The 21,306-nt window shown below is 48.4% G+C and overlaps 9 protein-coding genes across 9 annotated transcripts; 4 read left to right on the top strand and 5 right to left on the bottom strand.

Annotated features, from left to right (window-relative positions):
• Window positions 1-3,917: 3,917 nt before the first annotated feature.
• Window positions 3,918-5,285, top strand: BKA55DRAFT_640351 (kinase-like domain-containing protein). Its single transcript, XM_046197127.1, has 2 exons — window positions 3,918-4,858; window positions 4,906-5,285. The coding sequence occupies exons 1-2, from the start codon at window positions 4,123-4,125 to the stop codon at window positions 5,220-5,222; spliced, it is 1,053 nt and encodes a 350-aa protein (XP_046050806.1). The 5' UTR covers window positions 3,918-4,122; the 3' UTR covers window positions 5,223-5,285.
• Window positions 5,286-6,192, bottom strand: BKA55DRAFT_563624 (uncharacterized protein). The gene is made up of 3 exons (XM_046192418.1): window positions 5,984-6,192; window positions 5,680-5,937; window positions 5,286-5,634 (listed from the first exon to the last, which is right to left on the bottom strand). The coding sequence occupies exons 1-3, from the start codon at window positions 6,122-6,124 to the stop codon at window positions 5,554-5,556; spliced, it is 480 nt and encodes a 159-aa protein (XP_046050805.1). The 5' UTR covers window positions 6,125-6,192; the 3' UTR covers window positions 5,286-5,553.
• Window positions 6,193-6,937: 745 nt separating this feature from the next.
• On the bottom strand, window positions 6,938-7,977 carry BKA55DRAFT_563620 (Asparaginase/glutaminase). The gene has a single exon (XM_046192417.1). The coding sequence runs from the start codon at window positions 7,712-7,714 to the stop codon at window positions 6,980-6,982; it is 735 nt and encodes a 244-aa protein (XP_046050804.1). The 5' UTR covers window positions 7,715-7,977; the 3' UTR covers window positions 6,938-6,979.
• Window positions 7,978-8,997: 1,020 nt separating this feature from the next.
• BKA55DRAFT_508533 (uncharacterized protein) lies at window positions 8,998-10,446 on the top strand (the record flags this gene model as incomplete). The annotated part of the gene is made up of 1 exon (XM_046187443.1): window positions 8,998-10,446. One exon carries the CDS (start codon window positions 8,998-9,000, stop codon window positions 10,444-10,446), a length of 1,449 nt encoding a protein of 482 aa, XP_046050803.1.
• Window positions 10,447-10,548: 102 nt separating this feature from the next.
• BKA55DRAFT_508473 (general substrate transporter) lies at window positions 10,549-12,273 on the bottom strand (the record flags this gene model as incomplete). Its single annotated transcript, XM_046187436.1, has 2 exons — window positions 10,549-11,443; window positions 11,498-12,273. 2 exons carry the CDS (start codon window positions 12,271-12,273, stop codon window positions 10,549-10,551), a joined length of 1,671 nt encoding a protein of 556 aa, XP_046050802.1.
• A 717-nt stretch (window positions 12,274-12,990) lies between these two features.
• On the top strand, window positions 12,991-14,811 carry BKA55DRAFT_509107 (glycoside hydrolase superfamily; the record flags this gene model as incomplete). Its single annotated transcript, XM_046187501.1, has 1 exon — window positions 12,991-14,811. One exon carries the CDS (start codon window positions 12,991-12,993, stop codon window positions 14,809-14,811), a length of 1,821 nt encoding a protein of 606 aa, XP_046050801.1.
• Window positions 14,812-14,924: 113 nt separating this feature from the next.
• Window positions 14,925-16,583, bottom strand: BKA55DRAFT_592600 (heterokaryon incompatibility protein-domain-containing protein; the record flags this gene model as incomplete). Its single annotated transcript, XM_046195419.1, has 1 exon — window positions 14,925-16,583. One exon carries the CDS (start codon window positions 16,581-16,583, stop codon window positions 14,925-14,927), a length of 1,659 nt encoding a protein of 552 aa, XP_046050800.1.
• Window positions 16,584-17,571: 988 nt separating this feature from the next.
• On the bottom strand, window positions 17,572-19,235 carry BKA55DRAFT_563613 (uncharacterized protein). The gene is made up of 4 exons (XM_046192416.1): window positions 18,869-19,235; window positions 18,447-18,813; window positions 17,961-18,400; window positions 17,572-17,906 (listed from the first exon to the last, which is right to left on the bottom strand). Exons 1-4 carry the CDS (start codon window positions 19,189-19,191, stop codon window positions 17,618-17,620), a joined length of 1,419 nt encoding a protein of 472 aa, XP_046050799.1. The 5' UTR covers window positions 19,192-19,235; the 3' UTR covers window positions 17,572-17,617.
• A 743-nt stretch (window positions 19,236-19,978) lies between these two features.
• BKA55DRAFT_563606 (uncharacterized protein) lies at window positions 19,979-21,163 on the top strand. The gene has a single exon (XM_046192415.1). It carries the CDS (start codon window positions 20,086-20,088, stop codon window positions 20,986-20,988), a length of 903 nt encoding a protein of 300 aa, XP_046050798.1. The 5' UTR covers window positions 19,979-20,085; the 3' UTR covers window positions 20,989-21,163.
• The last annotated feature ends 143 nt before the right edge of the window (window positions 21,164-21,306 follow it).

The following is a 21,306-nucleotide window of genomic DNA, read 5'->3' as shown; positions in this document are numbered from 1 at the left end:
ATTGAGGATTATTTGACATTATCTAATTGAAAGGCAATTGAAAGGCGATGTAATGCAATAGTGCTTCCACTTCCATGACCCATATCCAGCACACACAAAAGCTTAACCCTCATTGTTACAGTTCGTGCAGTAATCCATAACAACCTTACAAGAGTTCGACAACTCAATGTGTCCACACATCCAAATGTTGTCATTTTTCTTCGCATTCTCACGTCTACATCCAATGTTAGTAAATCATCCCCAATCAACAGCGCGTGGGAAGGGAACTTACGCTTCCTTGATGAGCTTACCGCTCATACCAATACCATAGTCATCACAGCTAAACTTGGCAATGCAAGCAGCCTGTCCCATAGACATGACCATAAGAAGACCCTTCTTAGAGCGGCTGTAGCGAGTAGTATAGCCTGTGTAGATAGTATCGTCTTGGAATTCACCAATGGCACGGTCACATGCGTCACCGAGACCAGACTTGGAGAGACCATCGCTAGTGCCGCACTGGCCTGAACCGTCATTATCGACGTGAGTCTGTGTAGGGACCGGTGTAGCGATGGTCTTTACGTCGCCGACACCGTTGGAGAAGGTAACAGTGACGTCCTTGTATACTTGACCATACGCGAGGGTGTAAGCAGTCCATGCGAGGACAGTTCCATCAATGGTCTTGGTAAGAGGCTCGTTGATGGGTGCTTGTGTAGGAGGGGGAGCTTCAGTCGCAGGGTCGACCTTGGAGGGATACTCTGTGTAAGCTTCACATCGATTATCGATGAGTGTAGCTGTCGCGACGTATTGCTTGCCTGAGACGGTGGTGGAGCATTGGCAGTAGGCTGATGTGACGCGAGGACCGCCGTAGATGTTGCAGGGGTAGTATGTGCGTGTTGGAGCTGTGGTGATGCCCTCAGAGCTGGTGATGATCTCGGTTGAGCCGGAAGTGATTGTGTTGGTGGTTTGGTCGGAGGGGCGGGTTGTTGTGAGAAGGGTGCTGGGCGTTGTAGTGGCGGGGACTGAAGTGTCAGTCTCACCAGTCTTGGAGGTCTCTTCCGTCTTAGCGGTCTCATCAGCAGTGCTAGTCTCAACGACAGCCTTGGTAGAGGTCTCATGGACAGAGGTCTCGGCAGCAGTGGTAGACTCAGGGCCCTGGTTGGAAGTAGTCACATCAGCAGCCTCGGTGGAGGTAGGCAGGTCAGAAGTATCAGTCTCAGCCGGACCAGCAGAGGTCTCGCTACCAGTAGCACCGTCGCCGCTCGTGGGGGGCAGAGCAATCGAAGTCTTTGGCTGGGTATCGGAAGCAGCAGGCACATTGGTAGTCTCCCTCATCTTGCAAGACCCAGTAGTCTCCGTTGTCTCAGCGGAAGTCGTAGTCTCCGCCTCAGTGGAGGTAGGCTTCTCAGTGGTACTAGCCTCCGTCTTGCTCTCCTCGGTCTTGGACTCTTCCTCCTCAGTCTTAGACTCCTGCTTCTCAGTCTTGGACTTCTCATCCTCATCCTTCTCCTCACTCTGTTCCTTAAGATCATTACTGTTGTTGGTGAGAGTGCCCACGATGGGAGTGACACCCTCGACAATACCGCCAGTGATCTTTCCAGTGACATCTTCGAGGTTGGAGACGACACAGGATAGAGTGTTGATAACGTTGGAGACGATGTCGAGAAGTCCGCGACGTCTCTTACCGGGACAACCTCCAGACTCATTACCACCAAGGTCCTTAATAGCACCCTTGACACCATCGATCAAGTTGTTAACCTTGTTCAACGTGTCTGTCTTGAGGCCATCAGGGTTGTTGGTCCAAGCGACAATAATGGGAATGATATCGTCGACCTTGGAGTTGTACTCTGAGGCAGTGACCTGAGCTTGAGAAGCAGCAGCAGTGGCTTCTTGAGGAGGAGCAGTGACAGGTGCTGAGGGGGCATCGCTGGGCTTGTCGCTTGGTTCAGAAGCCTTTTCGGTAGTGCTAGGGATGTTGTTGACGGGGGCGGTGGTGCTGGGGGCGTCGACCTTGTCGGTTGTTGTCTCGGGAGGGGGCACCTCAGCGCTGGTGTCGGTGTTGGGATGAGGGATGGCAGCAGAGGTAGTGGTATCGACAGGTGCTTGAGCTTGGGTGGTAGTGGTCTCGGGACCAGGGGCTGGAAGATCAGTGGTAGTATCGACAGGTTCAATTGTGTTGCTGGTAGTCTCGGTGCCGACAGGGATATTAGTGTTCGTGGTGGTATCAATGACAGGAGGGACATCGCTCGTAGTCTCTGTTCCAGCAGGAGGAATATCAGTGTTGGTAGTGGTACCAATTGGCTCAACGGCATCGTTGGTGGTAGCAGTCTCAGTACCAGCAGGAGGGGGAACATCAGTGCTAGGGCCCGGAGTTCCAACAACATTGGTCTCGGTACCAGCGGGAGGAATCCAGCCCGATGTCGTCTGACCGTCGGTTGTAGTAGGAATAGGGTTCTCAACTGGAACACCAGTGCTGCTCAACACATCCACGATAGCTGAGGTCTCAGTACCAACAGGCGCAATCTCAGCGCTGGTGGTAGCATCATCAACAATCTGCCCAATGGTGGTAGGGGTCTCGATCACTGGAGCAGCATGGGTAGTTGTGTCAACAACAACAGCATCATTGTGTGACGAAGTCTCAGTGTTGATCACAACAACATCTGAACTTGTGGTAGGAAGAACATCAATTGGCGCGACGGCGCTGGTGGTTGTAGAAATGAAGGTATCAGTTGTAGTGGTATCAGTGTTGACGTCTCGCTCATTTAGCTGGTAGATTCTACCACCAATTAGCTCACTCAACTCACGCTCAACTACGTGAAACTCACTGGTAAGGAACGGCAGAAGCAAACTTGGCTCCGAAAGACAAAAGAAGGAAACCAATGCCAATTGGCATGGGAGAGTCTGTAGGGCGCAACATAACGAATGAAGAAGCTAACCCAACCAAGGTTTGCGATACTAAAACAGTGTGCTAAAGAGCGTATGTAGGAAACAAAAGACTTTAAGTAAAGTAAAGAATAACAAAGGACTTATTTACAGACATTTACAAACATCCTTCAACGTTAACGGGATGACTTACATGGATTGTAAGCTATCTCCATAATTCTAAATTACAGGGCCGCACAGGTTTGATCCTTCAGAACAAACTTCCGAAGGATCTCAGTAAAACACGCTGCTTACATTAGTGCATCAAAATTTACAGCCAGATTCAGAGTAGACTGCACGGCATCACATCTGCCGAGAGTGTTACGACGCGGAGTGAGATGGTCAATTTCGGGACTCCTTAATCTCCATCCTTCGGAATCCTTACAGGGCTGTAAGGCTCCATCCCGTGCGCTTATCGGGGGCTGTTAGTGGATGCCCCAGTGGTATTCTAGGGCTGAGCTGACTCCAGTGGTATAAACAAACAGGGAGTCGTTAGATGGCCTATAATTGGGCTGGAAATAAGAAATCTGCCTTGTAATATTGTGTATTGTACGGATTTATTTATTTCATACGTAGGATTTATGACCCATATGTCATCGTTGCAGTAGGATTCAGTTCATGTAATCAATCAAGGCAGATAGGCGATCGCAATACTACCGCTAAGCCTCATCACCATTCTTGCCATTCTCATGATTCACCATCTCTATCTCGAGATCATTCTACGGGACGTGCAAAGGCTAAGCCCCCAATCTCAACACGTTTCAACTAAAATCTCATCCGGACCCCAACTTTGATCCCAAGACACGGCAAGCACGGGAAGATCTGGGGTCTCGCCTCACTATTCAAGCTTCCCGCAAAATGTCTCAGTAAACGGCCTGAATCTTCGGCTCACGAGTCATCAACACACTATAACTCCACTCACATACAGTCAGCTCAGCCTTGTTTCATCGGTAGTGGACATGTCAGCACAAGGATCTCCATTATCGCTCCTGTTTCAAGTACAATAGAAATTAGATGATCTAATTAAACGGATTACGCCAAGGAATCAGCATTGCATCCTCCGAAAACACGACTTATTTTGGTCTTGTAAATCACTGCTAAAAGTAAAAAGCCTGGCAAATGTTCCGTTAAATAAATGCACCACCCAACATTCTAAGCTGCCCTAACAGCAGGACGTTGGTATTCTTCCTACACTCTTTTGGATAGTCATTCACTTCAGCGACAATGCTTTTCTCAAGTCGCTTCACTTTTGCCCTCGGGGCTTTACTCTCTTTTATCACCAACGCCAGCGCCGCCTCTGGCGAAGGCAGCTTCCCTGATTTCATTTCAACATGGCCTCTCTTCCGAAGATGGGAGGATATCACCAGCACCATCCCCGTCTTTGACGTCCCCAGCATGGATGGCCTCATTGTCGGCGACTGGGTCAACTCTGAGAAGAAGCTGACCTGGGAGTGCTACACGCTCAACAAAGACAGCACTGTCGCTACTAGCTTGACAGTCCTCATCGACAAAGCTACCTTGACCTGGACAGACTCTGAGAATCAGCAGCAGCAGGAGACTGTCGTCAGTAAGCGCAGTGGTATCAAATCTGGCGATGGTAACGCTATTATGTACGGCGCTCGTCTGCAGAAGGGTCTTGACCATCCCAATATTCTTCCTATTCACCACATCGTTTACGGCAAGGGTGGTGTGAAGGACTACGGTTTTGCCATCATGCCTTATGTCCAGGAGGGCTCCGTGGCTGATAACCTCGGCAGCCTTGCTGATGTGAACGGCGCTTTCAAACAGATGCTCAGCGCCGTTGCTGCTGTCTCCGCCGCGGGCATCATCCATCGGGATCTCAAGCCTGAGAACTTCCTCAAGGATGGAGATACCATTAAGCTTATGGACTTTGACCAGTCGCGAGACATTGGCACTACTGTCCAGATGGATGTCGGCACTCCCTCATACACTGCCCCAGGTACGATATTTAGTTCCTTCACTTCAACTCTAAACTAACATTACTAGAAATCATCATTGGCAGAGACTATACCACCAAGGCCGACACTTTCTCCCTCGCCATGAGTTTCCTTGTCATGTCTGTTCCTGACCTGCGAAACTCTGATGACCGATTCCAGCTGTGGAAGGATCTCATTGAGCCTCCTAACACTAGCTACGAGCGTGTCACAGCTGATAAGACTGAGGGAATCCTCAGAGGGAGGAACTATGGTGTTTTCAACGGTAACGATGGTCTTCTCAAGGTCATTGCCAAGGCTATGTGCAGCGAGAGTGAAGGACGCTATACTCCTGCAGAATTCGAGACGGCTTTTAACGGAGCTACATAATTATTAGGTTTATCATCAGGAGAGGCGAGGAAATTAATATCTTGGGTCAAGATAGTTGAGACATTTAAACTTTTTATGTATCCTCATATTGGCGATCGTTATACTATGGCCTGCTTTGACATATCTTCTCGAAAGAGAAACGCTTGTAACATGCTCTTTCGTCAAGTTTGATGCACATGCGATTCTGCACATGTTTAGAGGGTGATCCTGGCGCTGAAGGATGGCCCGTTACTCAAGGTATCCATCTAAAACGACAATCAGTATTTATTGAAGAACAATGACTGATGAGAGTGCTACAATAAAGACTGTCTATGTAGTTGAGCATATTCCTTCATTCTTTGCTCATCGTTAACGAGGCAATTGCCTCCTCCAAGCGCTCCACGGTGACATCCTTCCGTGTCTGCACTTCAAGCTACAAATCATCAGCCAAAGTCACCGCGACAGAGCCAAGACTTACCGTAGCCACATTCCTAATACCCTCTTTCTCAGCATACCAAGTCAAATCCCTCCTCAGCCGGTGCTGGACGCGTGCGTTCTTGGTAGAAGCCGTAGCAGGTAAACGTGTCCAGATCAAGATGACAGCACGTGATCCAGGATGGCGATAGAAGGCAAACTTCCTTATTCCAGGAGCGTCAAAGTACTCGGCAAGATCTTCAGGCGCCACCATTCTGTTTAGGCCGGAGAACTCGATGCTATCTTCTTCGTGATAGACTACCTAATTCTTGGGTAAGCTTGGGTCCAAGGACGTGAGACGGTCTTACCATCTGCAACAGGTCACCGTCCTGGAGGTCACATAAAGCTGCTGCGCTGCGAACATCGAGGAAATAATCTGGTTCTGTTTTTGGCTGATCTTTTGTCCCAGGGAGGTTGATGGTCTGACGCTCACTTGATCCAGCTGACATGTTGATTTATCGTTCTTCTCTTATGTCTCTTGATCAGAAAGTATGTCGATGAAGTTGTAAGAAAGTAGGCTGACGTCTAGAGTCCCTGGTGCCTGAACGTGCGCTAGACCACTGAAATGGCGATTAGTCAGTGCAACTGGCCACTAGAAGCAGTGACATGCCGAGTCCTACAGCGCACGCACCATCGCAGGTAGGACTTTATTTATCGCGGATTGTGTCGAGAAGACACGAATGCTTCCTTGTGTCTCTTCTTGGAGATTACTATTGAAGTTTACGTGGCTATCTTTAACACCTTATTTAAAGCTTCATCTGCCATTTAATCAATCGTTCTATGTGGTATACCAAAAGATTCTTGATGAACATTCAGCCTACCCTGGAATCGACTGTTTGTCCCAGGGCTCAGGTGCTTGTGATGATTTCATCTTTTCATTCGTTGGATAGGAGGCCAGATTCCTGTTTGGATGTTTCCTGAATCTCATTTTTCTCATCAAGTGGGGAGTAGCAACTTCAAACTTGTTTTTAAGCTTGAAGTTATTAGACTACAATCGAGCTTGGTATTTGAACTGAAATTTATTGGTTTAAACTCTATTGGGCTAATTATCGGATCGCAGGCAAGAATGAAAAATGAGTGAGTTAGATGCCATGGTAAGGGAACGATATAGTCTGTCTACATTTGGATATTATAGCAATTACATCCACTTAATGAGATAATTCTCTATACCTTTTATAATCGAACTCGGAAGTCAAATAATCCACCGATTTTCGTCTGAATAGTGCGCTGCATATGTTATTCTCTTGAGAAATGTTATTCTAGTTCATATATACATCATGAAGTCATACAGATTCGCTCATCATTTAAGAAGCATACTCAAAAATGTCCTTGATCTCCTCGATAGACAGCTTCTTCTCCAAAGCAAGCTGAAGCTGAATACGAGCCTTGGAAGGATTCAAGTATCCCGCTCCAATACCAAAAGGTCTCTCCTCAACATATCCCCAAGCAGTACGCCGGCTAACAACGACAGGAATCTCAGTCTCGTTGAGAACCTTCTTGATCTCATCAACGGCCTTGTCAGGCCAGCCTCCAGCGCCAAGACCAGCAAGAACAATGCCCTCAGCACCGTTCTCAATAGCTTCTTGGAAAAGCTTGGGGTCGGTCTCTTGATGACCATACAGAACATCGACTTGAGGAAGAGCAGTCTTGGTTGAGCTGGTGCTGATGTTGAAGTAGTGGTGGCCGAGGGGTCGAGTGGCGGGGTACCAGAAGATAGGCTCGACGTTCTCGAAAGAGCCGAGATAGCCTTGATCTTCGGCCTTGAAGGTGTCGAGGGAGTTGGCGTTGGTCTTGATGGTATATCGCGCAGAAGCAATCTTATCGTTAAGAACAATCATGGTTCCTCGACCCATAGCGCTCTTGCTGCTGGCGAGTCGAACAGCAGAGAGGAGGTTGATAGGGCCGTCGGCGGAGAGAGCCGTGGCAGGGCGCATAGAGCCAACCATAACAACAGGCTTCTCACTCTTAACAGTAAGGTCAAGGAAGAAAGAAGACTCCTCGAGTGTATCAGTGCCATGAGTTACAACAACACCCTGCATGTAATCGCCATCAAGATCATCCTGAATGCGATGCGCCAAAGTAGTGAGAATAGTCGAGTTGATGTCTCCACTATCAACATTGGCGATCTGCACGCCCCGAACATTGGAGACGTTGCATAATTGGGGAACAGCGTCGATCAACGTCTTGATACCCAAAGCACCAGCCTTGTAACCCGTAGTCTGATCAGAAGAACCAGCTGAACCAGCGATTGTGCCACCGGTAGCGTAGATGGTGATGTTGGGAAGACTGGCGTTGTAGCACGCAAAGTCGCTGACTGCCCGGGAGACGAGCTGGGGTATCTCGGGGAGGGGAGAAGCGAGGGCCGAACCAACAAGGGTTGTGAGTGTGAGCAGGGATTGAAGTGATGGCGACATATTGGGCGGTCAGGAAGACTTGATATTGAGAACTACCTGAAGAGAAGAGAAACAAACATGATGAAGGGGGATTTTGCCATCTTTTATAGTCGTGATATCTTGGTATCTTGGCCGTGATCAACCTGGGTAGCTTGTCCAGACCGAGAATATGCGTGTAACCCACCGTGTTACCTTATCATTAGTTAACAGGTCCCGTCGGATCGGCTCTCTAGTTCGAGGATAGTTAAGATAGCCAAGAGCAAGTAAGGTGAGCAGAAGGTTCTCGCCGTGCGCCCTAATTACGTACGGCGATAGTGATCAGCCAGGGATTATGGGTTTCTGCCAAGATTCTAGCCTGAATCATTTATCATTCGGTACGTCAGCGTTAGAGGCCGATGAAGACGCGGGGAAATCAGTCACTGTCAACATTTGGTTTGATCATGGCAATTATTTCTATATCTAGAATAGATACATATTATTTCCCAATAGACTGGTTTGAAGATATTATTGAATTGACATGCTTCTGGCAAGTGATAAACGATATGTAACGCCCCATTTAGGCATAGTCTCCAAGCGGGGGTGTAGCAGTTCCCGAATAAACCAGCCTGTCCAATCCCCACGAACTCAAAATCCACTTCTTTTTCTCTCTCTGTTGGTTCTTGACTCAGTCAGTCTCTTGTCCCTTGCAAGCCTTGACTTTTGAGTTACATCCTATCGCTTGCGGGAATTTTTCGTTTTCCCTTTTATTTTTTCTTATCTTTTCGTTACCTCATCCCAAGGAAACTTACTCCCGTTGCGGTACCGTCGACCCACGCACGTGCGCGATTATCCTAATCTCAGATCCTTTATCTCCCCATCTCCCACTGTACGGAGTACGGTGTACACAAACACTAACGGTAGACGTTGTCTTATCTGAGGCTAAGGATTCTATGCCCGACGATAATCGAGATGTTCCACCCGCCAAGCGGACGCAGGTACCTAGAGCCTGTCAGCGCTGTAAGACGCTCCGCCGAGGCTGTAATGAGTATCGGCCCTGCAGAAGATGTGTGGATGCAGGTCTAGGAGATCGCTGCATTGGACAGTCCGGTGCTCCGAGTATCCTCCAGCCTATCCACGGCCATTACTCGGTACCGTCGAATGCACCTGTTGATGCGCTGCATCGACTCATTGAGCTTGTGCCGGCTCCGGTACTCGATCATTGTGTTGAGCGCTTCTTTGCACGGCTTTATCCTACCATTCCTATTCTGACTCGCGATTATGTCGTGCTGCTTAGATCAGCGTCATCGTCCGCGACGCCTGAATGGAGACTTGAGGCTTACTCTGTCCTTGTCGCCATGTGCGCGCAAGTACTCCTCCAAACAGAAGAACCAGAAAATCTACTGTCGCAAGGCATCATCGCTGAGAATAATGCGACATATGGTTCAATGATCGTGGATCAAGTCGTCACCGTCCATCAATCAACCCCCCGCACAATGAAACCAACCCTCAACCAATGCCTCCTCGCGTTCTTCCTCTACGCCTGTCAAGCGCGTCTGTCCCACCACAGCCAAACATTTCTCTTCCTGCGCGAAGCAACAACATTATTCTGTCTTTTACGCCTCGAGGACATGGACCATTCCGCAAAGGCGTTAGCACACCGACTATTCTGGGTCCTTGTCGTATCAGAGCGATCTCACGCCATCCGATATCGCCGCCCCATCACATTACAAATAACCGACGAGGCCCCAGAAATCGACATGAATGATCCTTCGCTTTCTGGTTTCTGGAGTCTTTCGGCGCTTTTTAGACCCATTGATACTTCGTTTGTTGCGTTGTTGAATCAGGAGCGTTTTGCGATTACACCGCCTCTTTCGTCGCTGGATTTCGTGGAGACGGCTGTTAATACGGCTATAAAACCTGACTTGCAACTTCACGAAACACAGAAAGCGAACTTGAGAATAACACAGCTGTGGTTACGGATGATTGTATGGAAATTGCGCCTTCGACTAGGCCATCTCAGTGAAAATGCACATCAGCATAGTCTCACTTATCAGTACCCACTAGTGGTCGCCAAAGACCTCACTCTCTCAACCCGAGACCTGTCCATCGACAGCATCAAGATTCATGGCATTGGTGTAACTGAAAAGCTGTACGACATTGTCTCTGCTGTCGTGGATGTTCTCGCTCGTGTACCAGTCACGCCTTCAAGTCCCCAAGGCCTTGCAATGGGCACATCACCTGAAGATGACTTACTATATATCCGGAACCTCATAACCAAACTGCCGGGAGGTGCATCCACTTATGAGCCGCTTCTGGAAAAGCACATACAACAGGCACTGCCGAGTCCCGGGCCTAGCGTGGCCCACAGTAGTCCACCAATATCGAGAGTAAATTCATAATAAACAATCTGTACATCAAGCTATCCAACTATATACCCTTATTACTATCATACATCTTCTCTTCATGATACCACGTCAATACCTTTTTTACTGTTTTCATGCTTACTGCAACTCCTTCTCATTCAACTTCTTGTCAGAAGTAACGGAGTGCGAATAAGGATCGATCTGAGTCTTGGCAAACTTCCTCGCAGGAACCTTCTTCTCAAAGAGAACATCCAACTCAGCATAAGTACGACCCTTAGGCTCGGGAAGTCTGAAGAACACCCAAATAGCGGAGAGAAGACAGGTTCCGGCCCAGAAGTAGGCGGTGCGAGCTCCCCAGTTCCACGCAGATGATGATAGCTGATAGTTTGTCATGACGTTGACAAAGATGTTGCTAGCATTGTAAGCGGCGCGGGCCATGACGATTGTCTTAGCCTTGAGTCGGGTTGATGAAAGTTCGGAGATGAGGGAGTAGGTGACGGGACCAACAGTGAAGTCGTAGACGAATGTGAAGAGAATAAGCATGCCTCCGATAGCCCAGACTGAAGAGTTGTCTTTGGAGAAGGAGAGGGAGCCGACGATGATGAGAATGAGGAGTTGTGTGCAGAGACCTGAGAAGTGAATGGTTCGTCGGCCAACCCTGGACATCAAGAACCAAGAGCCCATGGTGCCAACCATTCCAAGGGCATATTGGCCCATAGATAGAGAGAATGAGTTGCTGGCGTCCATACCGGCTTGCGTGAGGAAGTATGAGAAGTAACCCATAAGGTTCTGTCCACCAAGAGTCTGCACAAGCCAGATACCAACAACAATCTCAGTTCGGCGAAGATCAACACCCTTGAAGCAGTCTCTATAGGTCGTTCCCTCCTTCAAGTTCTTCTCCATCTCATTCGTATGTTCAATCATCGCAATCGTCTCGTCGGCGTTAAAGTTGGGTTGTTGGGGCGAAGTAAGTCTCAGAAGCGACTTCTTGGCTGCAGCTCGGTTACCCTTCCTAACATACCACCAAGGTGATCTATCACAACATTAGCACAACATTACCAACCCCTGATGATATGTCACAACTTACTCCGGAGCAAAAATAACACCTGCCAGGATAGGCACAGGCCAAACCCACTGCACACCAAAAGGAATGCGATAAGCCCACTCATCACCACGACCAACGGAACCTTTGTTCACAGCAGCTGCAAAGAACTGACCAATGACCCAGCACATGTTGATGAAAGTCGTGAGGTAAGGTCGCAGAACAACCGGTGCTACTTCGGATGCATATGCAGGAGTAACGCTTTGGAACGCGCCCCATGGGATACCTTGTATAGTTACATTAGCGAATGGCACAGATGGTGGTATGATATGATATTTACCGCAGAGGACTTCTCCCAGGACGAGAATCTTGACGTTGGGAGCGAAGAAGAGAACAAAGACAAAGGCGATCATGAGAACGAGAGAGCCGACGGTGGTCATCTTGTAGCCGTATCTGTCAGATGTCCAACCAGCAATGATGAGACCAATGATCTCGCCGGCGCGGGCACCGTTGGACAAACCAGATTGCCAAGCAGGAGAAACAGCATATTTCTCCTTCTCAGCATTCCAAGTCCCAAACTTCTCATTAAACACAGGAGAAGCGTACAAATTGCCAAGTAAAGCAAGATCATAGCCTTCCATGATAAGAGTTGTCGACAAAAGAACAGACCATCCAATAGCCTTGGGATAAGTCTTGATAGCTTCCCAGAGAGTCATATGATGCTCAGCTTCCGCGGCGACTTTTGCCTCTGAAGCAAGAGCTTCAGGGTTAATAGTCTCGTCATGCTGAGCATCGATACTCTTCTCGGGATAAGAAGCCATGGTGAAGATTGAGAGTTTGAAACAAATGTGAAGAGATGGATGGCGAGATGCTGGAAAAGTGTAGGATTGTCGGTCCTTTATGTACTTCGCGGAGCCGATGCTCGCTACGCCTGAACCCGACAGCTCGGATGATGAATTTTTTACAAGCCCAAGCCTAAATCCCCCAGAAAACAGGAACCGTTCATCATCTGGTATGAAGCATGGGGAAACCTGGGGCACGGGGGAATTGAGTGTGTGGGGTGATTTTCAAGAAATGGGATTGGGGCAAGAGTCTTTTGAACAGGAGACTCCGCGTGCTAGCGGAGCTTCCACTCCTCGGAATTTGTCTCAGTAAGGTAATTGGCTGTTTTGGAGTTAGTGATCAATAGTGCGGAAGGACTCCGATGATGGGAGCGCTAGAGACGGAGTCTCCGCTGGTCACACTCAAGCCAAGGCTTTTTAGGTGAGCGCTCTGACGTCGTAGGGTAAACTGGACGGGGTGAGAGACAGCCTCGGCTGATCTTTTACGAGTTGGTGATGAATGTTACGCTCCATTCTTGAGCGGAGGGTCCGTTACATGCGGCGTTGATCAGAAATAGGATCTCCACATTCAACGGAGTGATGTCGGCCGATAAGATGGGTAAATAATAAACACCTCGTCTTCCCCTCTCAACAATATTCCCACGACCATTCGCTTTCATCCATTTCACCTCATCCTCCCTGCCTCTCACAGTCATCATGGGCTCCGTCATCTGGGACGATGAGCATAAATACATAGGCAAACAACCGTGGTGGAAAGCCGCCTCCTTCTACCAAGTCTACCCAGCCAGTTTCAAAGACTCCAACAACGATGGCTGGGGCGATTTACCCGGTCTCATCTCCAAGCTCGATTATCTAAGCGATCTTGGCATCGATGTCGTATGGGTATCTCCCATTTTCGAAAGTCCCCAAAAAGACATGGGCTACGACGTTTCAGATTATCAAAAGATCTATGAACCCTACGGCAGCGTTGAAGATGTCGATATTCTCGTCAAAGAATGTCATGATCGTGGTCTCAAGATCATTCTCGATCTTGTTGTTAATCACACGTCGATAGAGCATGAGTGGTTCAAAGAATCGAGATCGTCAAAGGATAATCCTAAGAGGGATTGGTATATTTGGAAACCTGCACGATATGATGAGAATGGCGTGAGACATCCTCCTACGAATTGGAGAGGGTATTTCGCGTGCTCGACATGGACTTGGGATGAACTTACCCAGGAATATTATCTTCATCTTTATGCACCTGATCAACCTGATTTGAATTGGGATAATGATGAGTGTCGAGAGGCTATTTACGAGAACACGATGCGATTTTGGCTTGATCGTGGTGTTGATGGTTTTCGCATTGACACAGTCAACAAATACTCAAAGAGGAGAGATTTTGTCGACGCGCCTATTACAGACCCCTCATCGCCTCATCAGCCTGCACCTGAAATGTGGTGTAACGGACCGCGTATTCACGAGTTCATTCACGAGATGTATGAGAAGGTTCTTGGCCCTTACAACGCTGTATCAGTCGGCGAGCTCTCAAACACGCCTAATCCATCACAAGTCATTCCTTACGTTTCTGCTGCTGCGAAAGAGTTGGATATGGTATTTGAATTCTCCATGATCAGACTTGGTAACGGAAATGGGTTTGGTGACAAGTATATCTACCAACCATTCCCATTATCCAAGCTCAAGGCGTTTGTGTACAAGTGGCAGAGCTTCATCGAGGGCACAGATGCATGGGCGACTGCGTTCTGCGAGAACCACGACAATGGACGTGCTGTGGATCGCTTTGGTGATGCGTCAACGCCAGAATGGTGGTTAAAGTCAGCAAAGACTTTGGCTATCTGGCAGACAACACTCACAGGTACATTGTTCTTGTATCAAGGACAAGAAATTGGTATGACCAACATGCCCAGGTCGTGGGGAATTGAAGAGTACAAGGATATCGAGAGTAGTAATTTCTACGCTGAAGCTGTCGCGTCGGGCGATGAGAAGCGTGTTAGAGACACGATGCACGGTCTCCAAATCATGGCGCGCGATCACTCCCGTATTCCGTTCCAATGGGATGATTCACCCAACGCGGGATTTGCTGACGCGTCGGCGAAGCCATGGATGAGAGTCCACGATGACTATCGCCAGATAAACGTCGCAAAGCAGGTCAAAGATCCCAACTCAATCCTTAGTTTCTACAAGGCCATGCTCCGCCTACGAAAACAGTATCAAGATCTCTTCGTATTCGGTTCATTCAAACTTCTGGACCCAGAGGATGAGTCGCTGTTTATCTATGTCAAAGAGAGTATTGTACCTGTCAAGGGAAGACGGTCTGAGAAGAGGAAGGCTGTTGTTGTGTTGAACATGAGTCGCGAGGATAGACTCGGTCCGGATGTTCCTACAGTATTGGATTGCTCGCACGAGGACGTTCGCCTGCTGGCTTATACGAGGGAAACTGCAGGAGGATTGAAGGGAGGACGGCCGATGCTTTCGGGTTGGGAGAGTCGGGTTTACGTTAACTTTGAGCTGGAATAGGCGTTATTGGGTACTTGCTATAGATAATTACGAGGACTGTAAGTCAGTAGGATATATTTTGAGATCGCCAGGCTCTCGTTCTTCGCCTCAATGTGATTCGCCATAATGATATACTAAACAAGTTTGAACCATTTAGCTTTAAATCGTCCACCAGGATCAGAGGCAAGCTTCTCGAGGACTTCGCCATGCATCAAATCATGCACATAGCACTCCCCAACAACCAAGTACCCATCTTCCTTCGGCCTCAACAAAAACGGAACTTCGGCACCAAACAGGACGCAAAGTCGATCCCCTATCTTCATATCAACAGGCCCAACGCCGAAGTAATTCGAGTTAGTATCAAACAACCTATAAGAATCACGGATAGGTTCCACAGCGCTTATATATCGCCGATAATTCCCCCCTTCAACAATCTCATTAAGGTACTCCACCTGTGTCGTTTCGTCGCCTTCTGGCTCGATAACATCTCGAAGTGCGATAAGATCTCTCATGATCCAGTGGGCACTTCCTGAGAGGACCAAAGCAGCTAGATCGGCGAGATGAGCAGCCTCGTCATCAACGGGATATGCTCTCCCCTCGCCGCCGCATGTCAAAGTCAAGGCACATTTTCTCCACGCTTCTTTGCTCCATCTTGGCTGATTTAGGAGCTTCTCGCGGCTTTTGTCGTTTTGGTCAAAGATACGCCCATAGTCACGGCGTTCTTGCATGGAGTAGATGCAGTCAACTATTACCCCTCGAAGAACGAGCTCTCCTGCTTGGCTGTTGCGATTAATTTCCATTGGAGCAGCAGATGCACATTGAAAGCCTGAATTTTGCTTGGTCGGTAATATTGTCCAGGGTCGGCGCTTATGCCAACTGGGTACCCATGATGGCCCGGTAGGGTCATAGTCTCCAAAGGTCCCTGCCCCAGAAAGAAACGTCAAAGACGAGGCCGACTCGAGCATAAGTCTAGCAATATCCTCGTAGACCTTCTCTGAAGTAGTTGCCTCCCGATAGTCTGGGACGATCTTTTTGCCGACTGAGTCTGTTGTTTCAATACCTAACAACCCATAGATCTTGTCCTTAGGCTCTTTACTCTCAAACTGTCGTGTGACTTGAAGCAATTGAGCAAATGAGAATTCTAGTTGTGGGAAACACTTTTGCGAAACCGACAGTCGATACATGAGATAACTGTTCATTGCTCCAGTAGGAATCATGTCTCGCCCAAAGCTATTGGGCGACAGCTCGGGTTTATGGACAACTATAGCTGCTGCGAGTCCAACCCACTCCCATGGAATCTGGTACGAGCCGAGTTGAACAGCAGCATGCCTGGCTAGGACAGCTTCTTGCAGTACCCAGATTCGGGAGAACCAGCGTCGTCTGAAAAGTTGCATCATCGCAGAGCGGCAGTATCCGCCATCGTCGGTGCTGGCATGATGTGCGGCAGATTGGCCATCTTTTGAGATATCCGAGTAAGTTGCTTCGAGAGCCTCTTGGCCACATTGAGCCAGCCAGTCATTGACGACTGAACAGACCCCAGAGAAGGCCTTTGAGACTGACGAAAGAGATGTTTTAAGGACAGTCTTTCCACAAATGCAGCGGTCCGTTTCCTCGCCAAGCCAAATTATGACTTGCCAAGCGCCGCTGAATATCTGTCCCATCAGCGCTACCTGCTGGCCTCTTTCTTTGACGTCTTCCTGGTTGATACAGATTGCGTCGGCCCATATGACTCTGCTGTCATTACTCCTCCGGACTTCCCGTAACGCGATGTACAGGCTCCCAGAGATAACCATAGAGTGACTCGCACTGTTGACGATGATCTCAATTTTTCGGTCGCTGGAAGCGTCTGGCTCACCCCAAGTGTATGATAGGGCTTCGTACGCTGCCTCGTTTTCTTTCAAGGCGCATACGTGAAGCTTGCATCGAACAATGTCACCATCTCCGGGGAGTATCTCTAGCAATCGGAAGGTACTGGTCTCAGGCAAGGGATGATAAATTCTAGAGGCGCCTTTGTCTGGAGGACTTTTATTGTCAAGTGGAGTGAAAGGGCATATCGGCGATTTCGGATTGGTGATATTTGAGAGCGCTATTTGATTCGCGTTGGACTCTTGTTCCAAGTCGACGAACAAAGGCAGAGGGACTCTTGTATTACTCTCCCGACCGAAAAACAATCGATTGCTCGAGAGTCCACCAACATAGGATTCAATAGAACTTGAGCGAAGGGAAAGATTCATCTGTACACTTCAACATCAGCTGGTAAGCTCTAAAGGTGGATGGCAGAAATATAATCGCTAAACTTCTCATATGGCCACTTAGCTACATGTAACAAGGCACCTGAGTTAAATGAGAGTATAAGAAGCTGGCTTGGTTACCCGATTTAGTAAGGAATGAGTTCTCAGAGCCTTCGGAACTTTGAAACCAGAGCAACTATCTTTCGAGTGGCGTTTGGAGGACTTGGCCTCAGCCCTGGGTTTCGAAGACCACATTGGAACATCAACAGCCGGAGGTTACTATGCAAGAAATGGAGTGATATCCTTTGGTGTCGTATTCCTTCTTTTCTTCATGGATGCTTACTCGTGAATGAATGAGTTCTCGAATACCCCTCACTGAATGCCCGGGCCCACGCTACGGCCTGACACAGCCACTCAGCTGACCGCCGTCGTCCAACTTTTGCTGCATCGGGCAACCAACGCTCAGCCGCTGCAAGGCAACCAACGCTCAGCCGCTGCAAGGCAACCAAATCAATATCAGGGTCGAGACATCTGTAACTGAGGGTTCATGCTGAAATTCTGCGTCTGAGACCTTTTATATAGTTTTTATCTAAATACTATAGCTCGTCATGAGCTCCTTCTTCATTCTGATTAAATACACCGACTCCATGACTTCCACTCTGAGAAACGAAAGTATCAAGTTGTTCAACTGTCAACATCTGAGTGAAGTTGCCCTGGAAAGACACGATTTCATTTGTCACAGCGCGATACAGTCGAATTGACGGGTATGAGTCAATCTCGATTGGTACATCATTTGTGTCGACGTTAATAGTAGCCAGAGCAACTTTGTCCGAGAGTCCAAGCGTGGCATATCTGGAGCCAAGCTCATTCATCCGCACGTGTAGACTATTGAGTTTGTCAGTACCAGCATGAACCGGCGTAGAGATGTGGCCAACTTACTCGGTACAATATTGACACCACGGTACGTGGAATTCAACCAGGACATCTCGGGACTTGTCATAAACAAAGTCGTCGAAGTTGCTGCCAACCAATTTGGTCAAGAAAGGCTGAGTAGCAGAAACTTCTGGCACTGGCTCAGATTTGATAGTTGGTGCCAAGGTCCCTGATAAATAGGCAGATATATGTTTGGTGATCCTGTTGGCGTTGAACACCGTTTCAGACATAGGGTACGCTCTCCCTTGTCGATCCGCAATGGCAAATCCGCGCTTGACGTCCTTACTAAGATGCATCTGCTCGCATCTCTTGGGATAATCTGGGGCAAGGACTGTCATGAAGGAAAGCTGATCCTTGTATTTCTTGGCAAGAGGGACAAGGGACTTGACAAGCTCAGCTCGTTCATTATGCTTGTTGAAGAATATTTGGGCCAGCGGTTTCTCATCCTTGAACGGTTAGTGGATAGACAACGTTGAGGGAAGAATGGGTTACCTTCATGGCTTCGTCATGAACGATGGGATCATATTCGCGAATCAGCGGCTGGGTTGCATCTCGCAAGAAAGCTTCGACATTGCCGACAGTGAAAGGCCCGCGGTAGTAGACAGGATCGTCATCCTCGTGGGTATATACAGCAATGGAAGGGCCCTCATTGTCTTCTTCAAGACCATCAACCGAACAAAAACTATAATGCGCCCGCCACTTTTCAGCAACAGAGCTGAAAGCCTTGCGTTCTTGCTGATAGCCTGAGCCAAGAAAGGCGACAACTGCCACACGAGATGAACGCGCAAAATCGAGATGGTTCTTTTCGGTAAGATCCATGACCGGGGAACCCGATTGCCTTTCGATGTATTTCACAACCCTGCAATCATGATCAATGACCCACACGCAATCTTGGAGACACTGACGAGACTTACGATGACGTGTCTAAAGGTTCCTTGTACGTGATCAACTCATTATTGCCGGTTGTAAACTTCAATGTCGGAACAGTGAAGACTTTGGAGTCATCGCAAACCACTGGCTCCTCGTTACAGTTGACTGAGGCAATGGCAGTCTTGGTGAGCACTGACACCCCGTCCAAAATTTCTTGCACCCTGTCACACTCCTTGCAACCGTCCGCTGTAAACAGAATGAGCGCTGGCCTTGAGGATATTAAGACGTTAAATTCCGTTTTACGGAGTTTGACGCCTTGTGTTTGAGCAGCTAGGGCAGCTAGTGACAACAGAGTTGATGAACGCATGATAGTATAACGAAGAGATGAATGGAATCGATTACTAGATGAGAAGGCAGAATTAGACAACTCCTCCTTGGATAATTCATCATATCAACACTTATCAAGTATTACAACCCCATCATTTCTCAAATTAGCCCATTTTAGCCAAACTTGGCGTTTCTTTAGCGTATCATGAGACCTAATCTCGTGTAACCCATCCTTTAATTTCAGCTTCTCCAAAAGGCTTAGTTCGTCCAAACACAACTGCCGAAGTCCCCCACGCGCGATGTCGGCCAGGCCGCTGTAGGGCACAGCCTAAACCTTGCTCTTTTCTAGAATGTTTTATCGAATGATGGATCCCTCACCAATAGAATTAGGAAGGTGACCTGAAGTGTAAAAAGGATCTTAGGTAATTATAATTGGCGATTCAGGTTTCTATCGGAGCCGAATGAACCTTATATACGAAAAGATATGCGGTGACTAGTAGAGGTGAAACCTTAGTCGTGGAAAAATGACACTTGGGCCATGAGCTTTGATAACATGGCGTTTATAGTGGATGCTAAGGGAATGGTTCTAGAAGACTGGTCCCGATTAAGGATACTCGTGTAGATGTTCCCTATCAGGGTGGCTCGTGGAGTCATGTTATCTCTTTAGTACAAACTTTGACGATCATCTCAATTCAGCTTCTTAGTTAGGACAGGTAAATGATCAAGAACAGCTTAGCCTGAGGATGGGATGAAGCATGCCTATCATGGAGAAGATATTTGCTATCGAATATGCGGGGAAATGGTGATACAGTCGCGTGAGAGAAGTGCAATGGTGTTGAGTAGTATATATAGACCATTGAATCCCACAGATATGTCGACATTCCCATCACAACATCATTCTCTCAAACAATACTAGTCTTTCAACTCTCCCATCATGAAGTTCACTTCAACTTCGCTTGCCCTCCTTGCAAGCCTTCCCCTGGTCTTCTCCCTCCCAACTGAAGCTCAGCCATCCACTCAACAGCTCGAGCAGCCAGAAGGTTTCGTAAAGATTCACGAAGCTGACCCCGAGCACTGGCTCCAAGCCGTGAAAGAAGAAGCCGCCCGTCAGGAAGCCGCTGCTGCTTCCACCCACAATGAAACTGAGGCCCTCGAAGCCCGAGATAGTTGGATCTACCAAGTCCACGGCATGTACACCGACAACCTCGTCAACGTCGGGGACGTCGACACCTTCTACATGCTCTGGACGCGCATGTACGACTCCAGCGACGACAAGGGCGGTCTCTCAGACATAACCCGTGGAGCGTGGAGCAAATTCTGCAATGGCCCCAGCGCCGGCAACGGCGTAACCACAAGATTCGTCCTCGACGGTCAATGGGGAGCCGTAGGCCGTCTGAGCGGCTGGTCGATGCGCGACGCCCTGATCCACTCCATGTGGCAGACAGCCGATGGCATTGGCAAGAAGAACGGTTACACCGTGTACAACAACTGCTACGGCTTTACCTGGCAGGAGGGTAAGCCGGGTAAAGCCAACTCGGCGTGTGGAGGACGATCAGGCAAAGCTTGCCCGCACAACTCTGACTGTCCGTTGGAGGGTATGGAGTGCACTGGCCTTAAATGGGGCACTTGGCTTCCCAGCATCATCCGCATGAACGTTTATAACCGCGATGGATCGCTTCGTGCCGATGCGTACCAGGCGAGAATTTCTTCGCAGGCTACTGGCTCCGGTGGTTGTTCCAAGGCCCAGACTATTTCTGCTTATGTTGCTGATTTTATCCCGATTGTTGGGCCCTACTTCGCCACTGGTATTCGTATCAATTGCCTGTACCAGAGCTAAGGCCTCTCGGTAAACACCAAGGTAGCCCTATGGGGTCCTTAACGAAGTGGTCCAGGCGTCACAGGCTTGGGATCGAGTCACTGGCGGGGTGTACATAAGACTGGGCTGAGGTAGTCCAGCAGACCTTGATCATTCTATGTAGATAGTTTTATTATTTGAATATACTCGCGTCCTTACTGATTATGCATGGTATCACAAGGGCATTAATAATTGGTGAGAAGACTTAGTAATTGTACCGTCATGTCCCTCTATACGTCGAAGTTCTATGGTTCCTTGACAAAATTCACTTTTATATGGGCTCAGAAAACACCAAAAGCT

Source organism: Fusarium redolens, assembly GCF_020744475.1.
Source record: "Fusarium redolens strain MPI-CAGE-AT-0023 chromosome Unknown BKA55scaffold_6, whole genome shotgun sequence".
Lineage (NCBI taxonomy): Eukaryota > Fungi > Ascomycota > Sordariomycetes > Hypocreales > Nectriaceae > Fusarium > Fusarium redolens.
The sequence above is the reverse complement of the archived record's forward strand: the minus strand, read 5'-3'. Positions and strand labels throughout refer to the sequence as shown.

What these genes read in the sequence shown, in the direction of transcription:
- BKA55DRAFT_563613 (XM_046192416.1), bottom strand. Translation starts at nt 19,191, where the DNA reads ATGCGTTCATCAACTCTGTTGTCACTAGCTGCCCTAGCTGCTCAAACA. An exon ending in GAACCTTTAGACACGTCATC is followed by an intron (nt 18,814 to 18,868) that starts GTAAGTCTCGTC and finishes TCATGATTGCAG; the next exon opens with GGTTGTGAAATACATCGAAA. An exon ending in TGGTGTCAATATTGTACCGA is followed by an intron (nt 17,907 to 17,960) that starts GTAAGTTGGCCA and finishes CAAACTCAATAG; the next exon opens with TCTACACGTGCGGATGAATG.
- BKA55DRAFT_563606 (XM_046192415.1), top strand. Translation starts at nt 20,086, where the DNA reads ATGAAGTTCACTTCAACTTCGCTTGCCCTCCTTGCAAGCCTTCCCCTG.
- BKA55DRAFT_563620 (XM_046192417.1), bottom strand. Translation starts at nt 7,714, where the DNA reads ATGCAGGGTGTTGTTGTAACTCATGGCACTGATACACTCGAGGAGTCT.
- BKA55DRAFT_640351 (XM_046197127.1), top strand. Translation starts at nt 4,123, where the DNA reads ATGCTTTTCTCAAGTCGCTTCACTTTTGCCCTCGGGGCTTTACTCTCT. An exon ending in TCCCTCATACACTGCCCCAG is followed by an intron (nt 4,859 to 4,905) that starts GTACGATATTTA and finishes TAACATTACTAG; the next exon opens with AAATCATCATTGGCAGAGAC.
- BKA55DRAFT_563624 (XM_046192418.1), bottom strand. Translation starts at nt 6,124, where the DNA reads ATGTCAGCTGGATCAAGTGAGCGTCAGACCATCAACCTCCCTGGGACA. An exon ending in ACGGTGACCTGTTGCAGATG is followed by an intron (nt 5,938 to 5,983) that starts GTAAGACCGTCT and finishes CCCAAGAATTAG; the next exon opens with GTAGTCTATCACGAAGAAGA. An exon ending in GTATTAGGAATGTGGCTACG is followed by an intron (nt 5,635 to 5,679) that starts GTAAGTCTTGGC and finishes GATGATTTGTAG; the next exon opens with CTTGAAGTGCAGACACGGAA.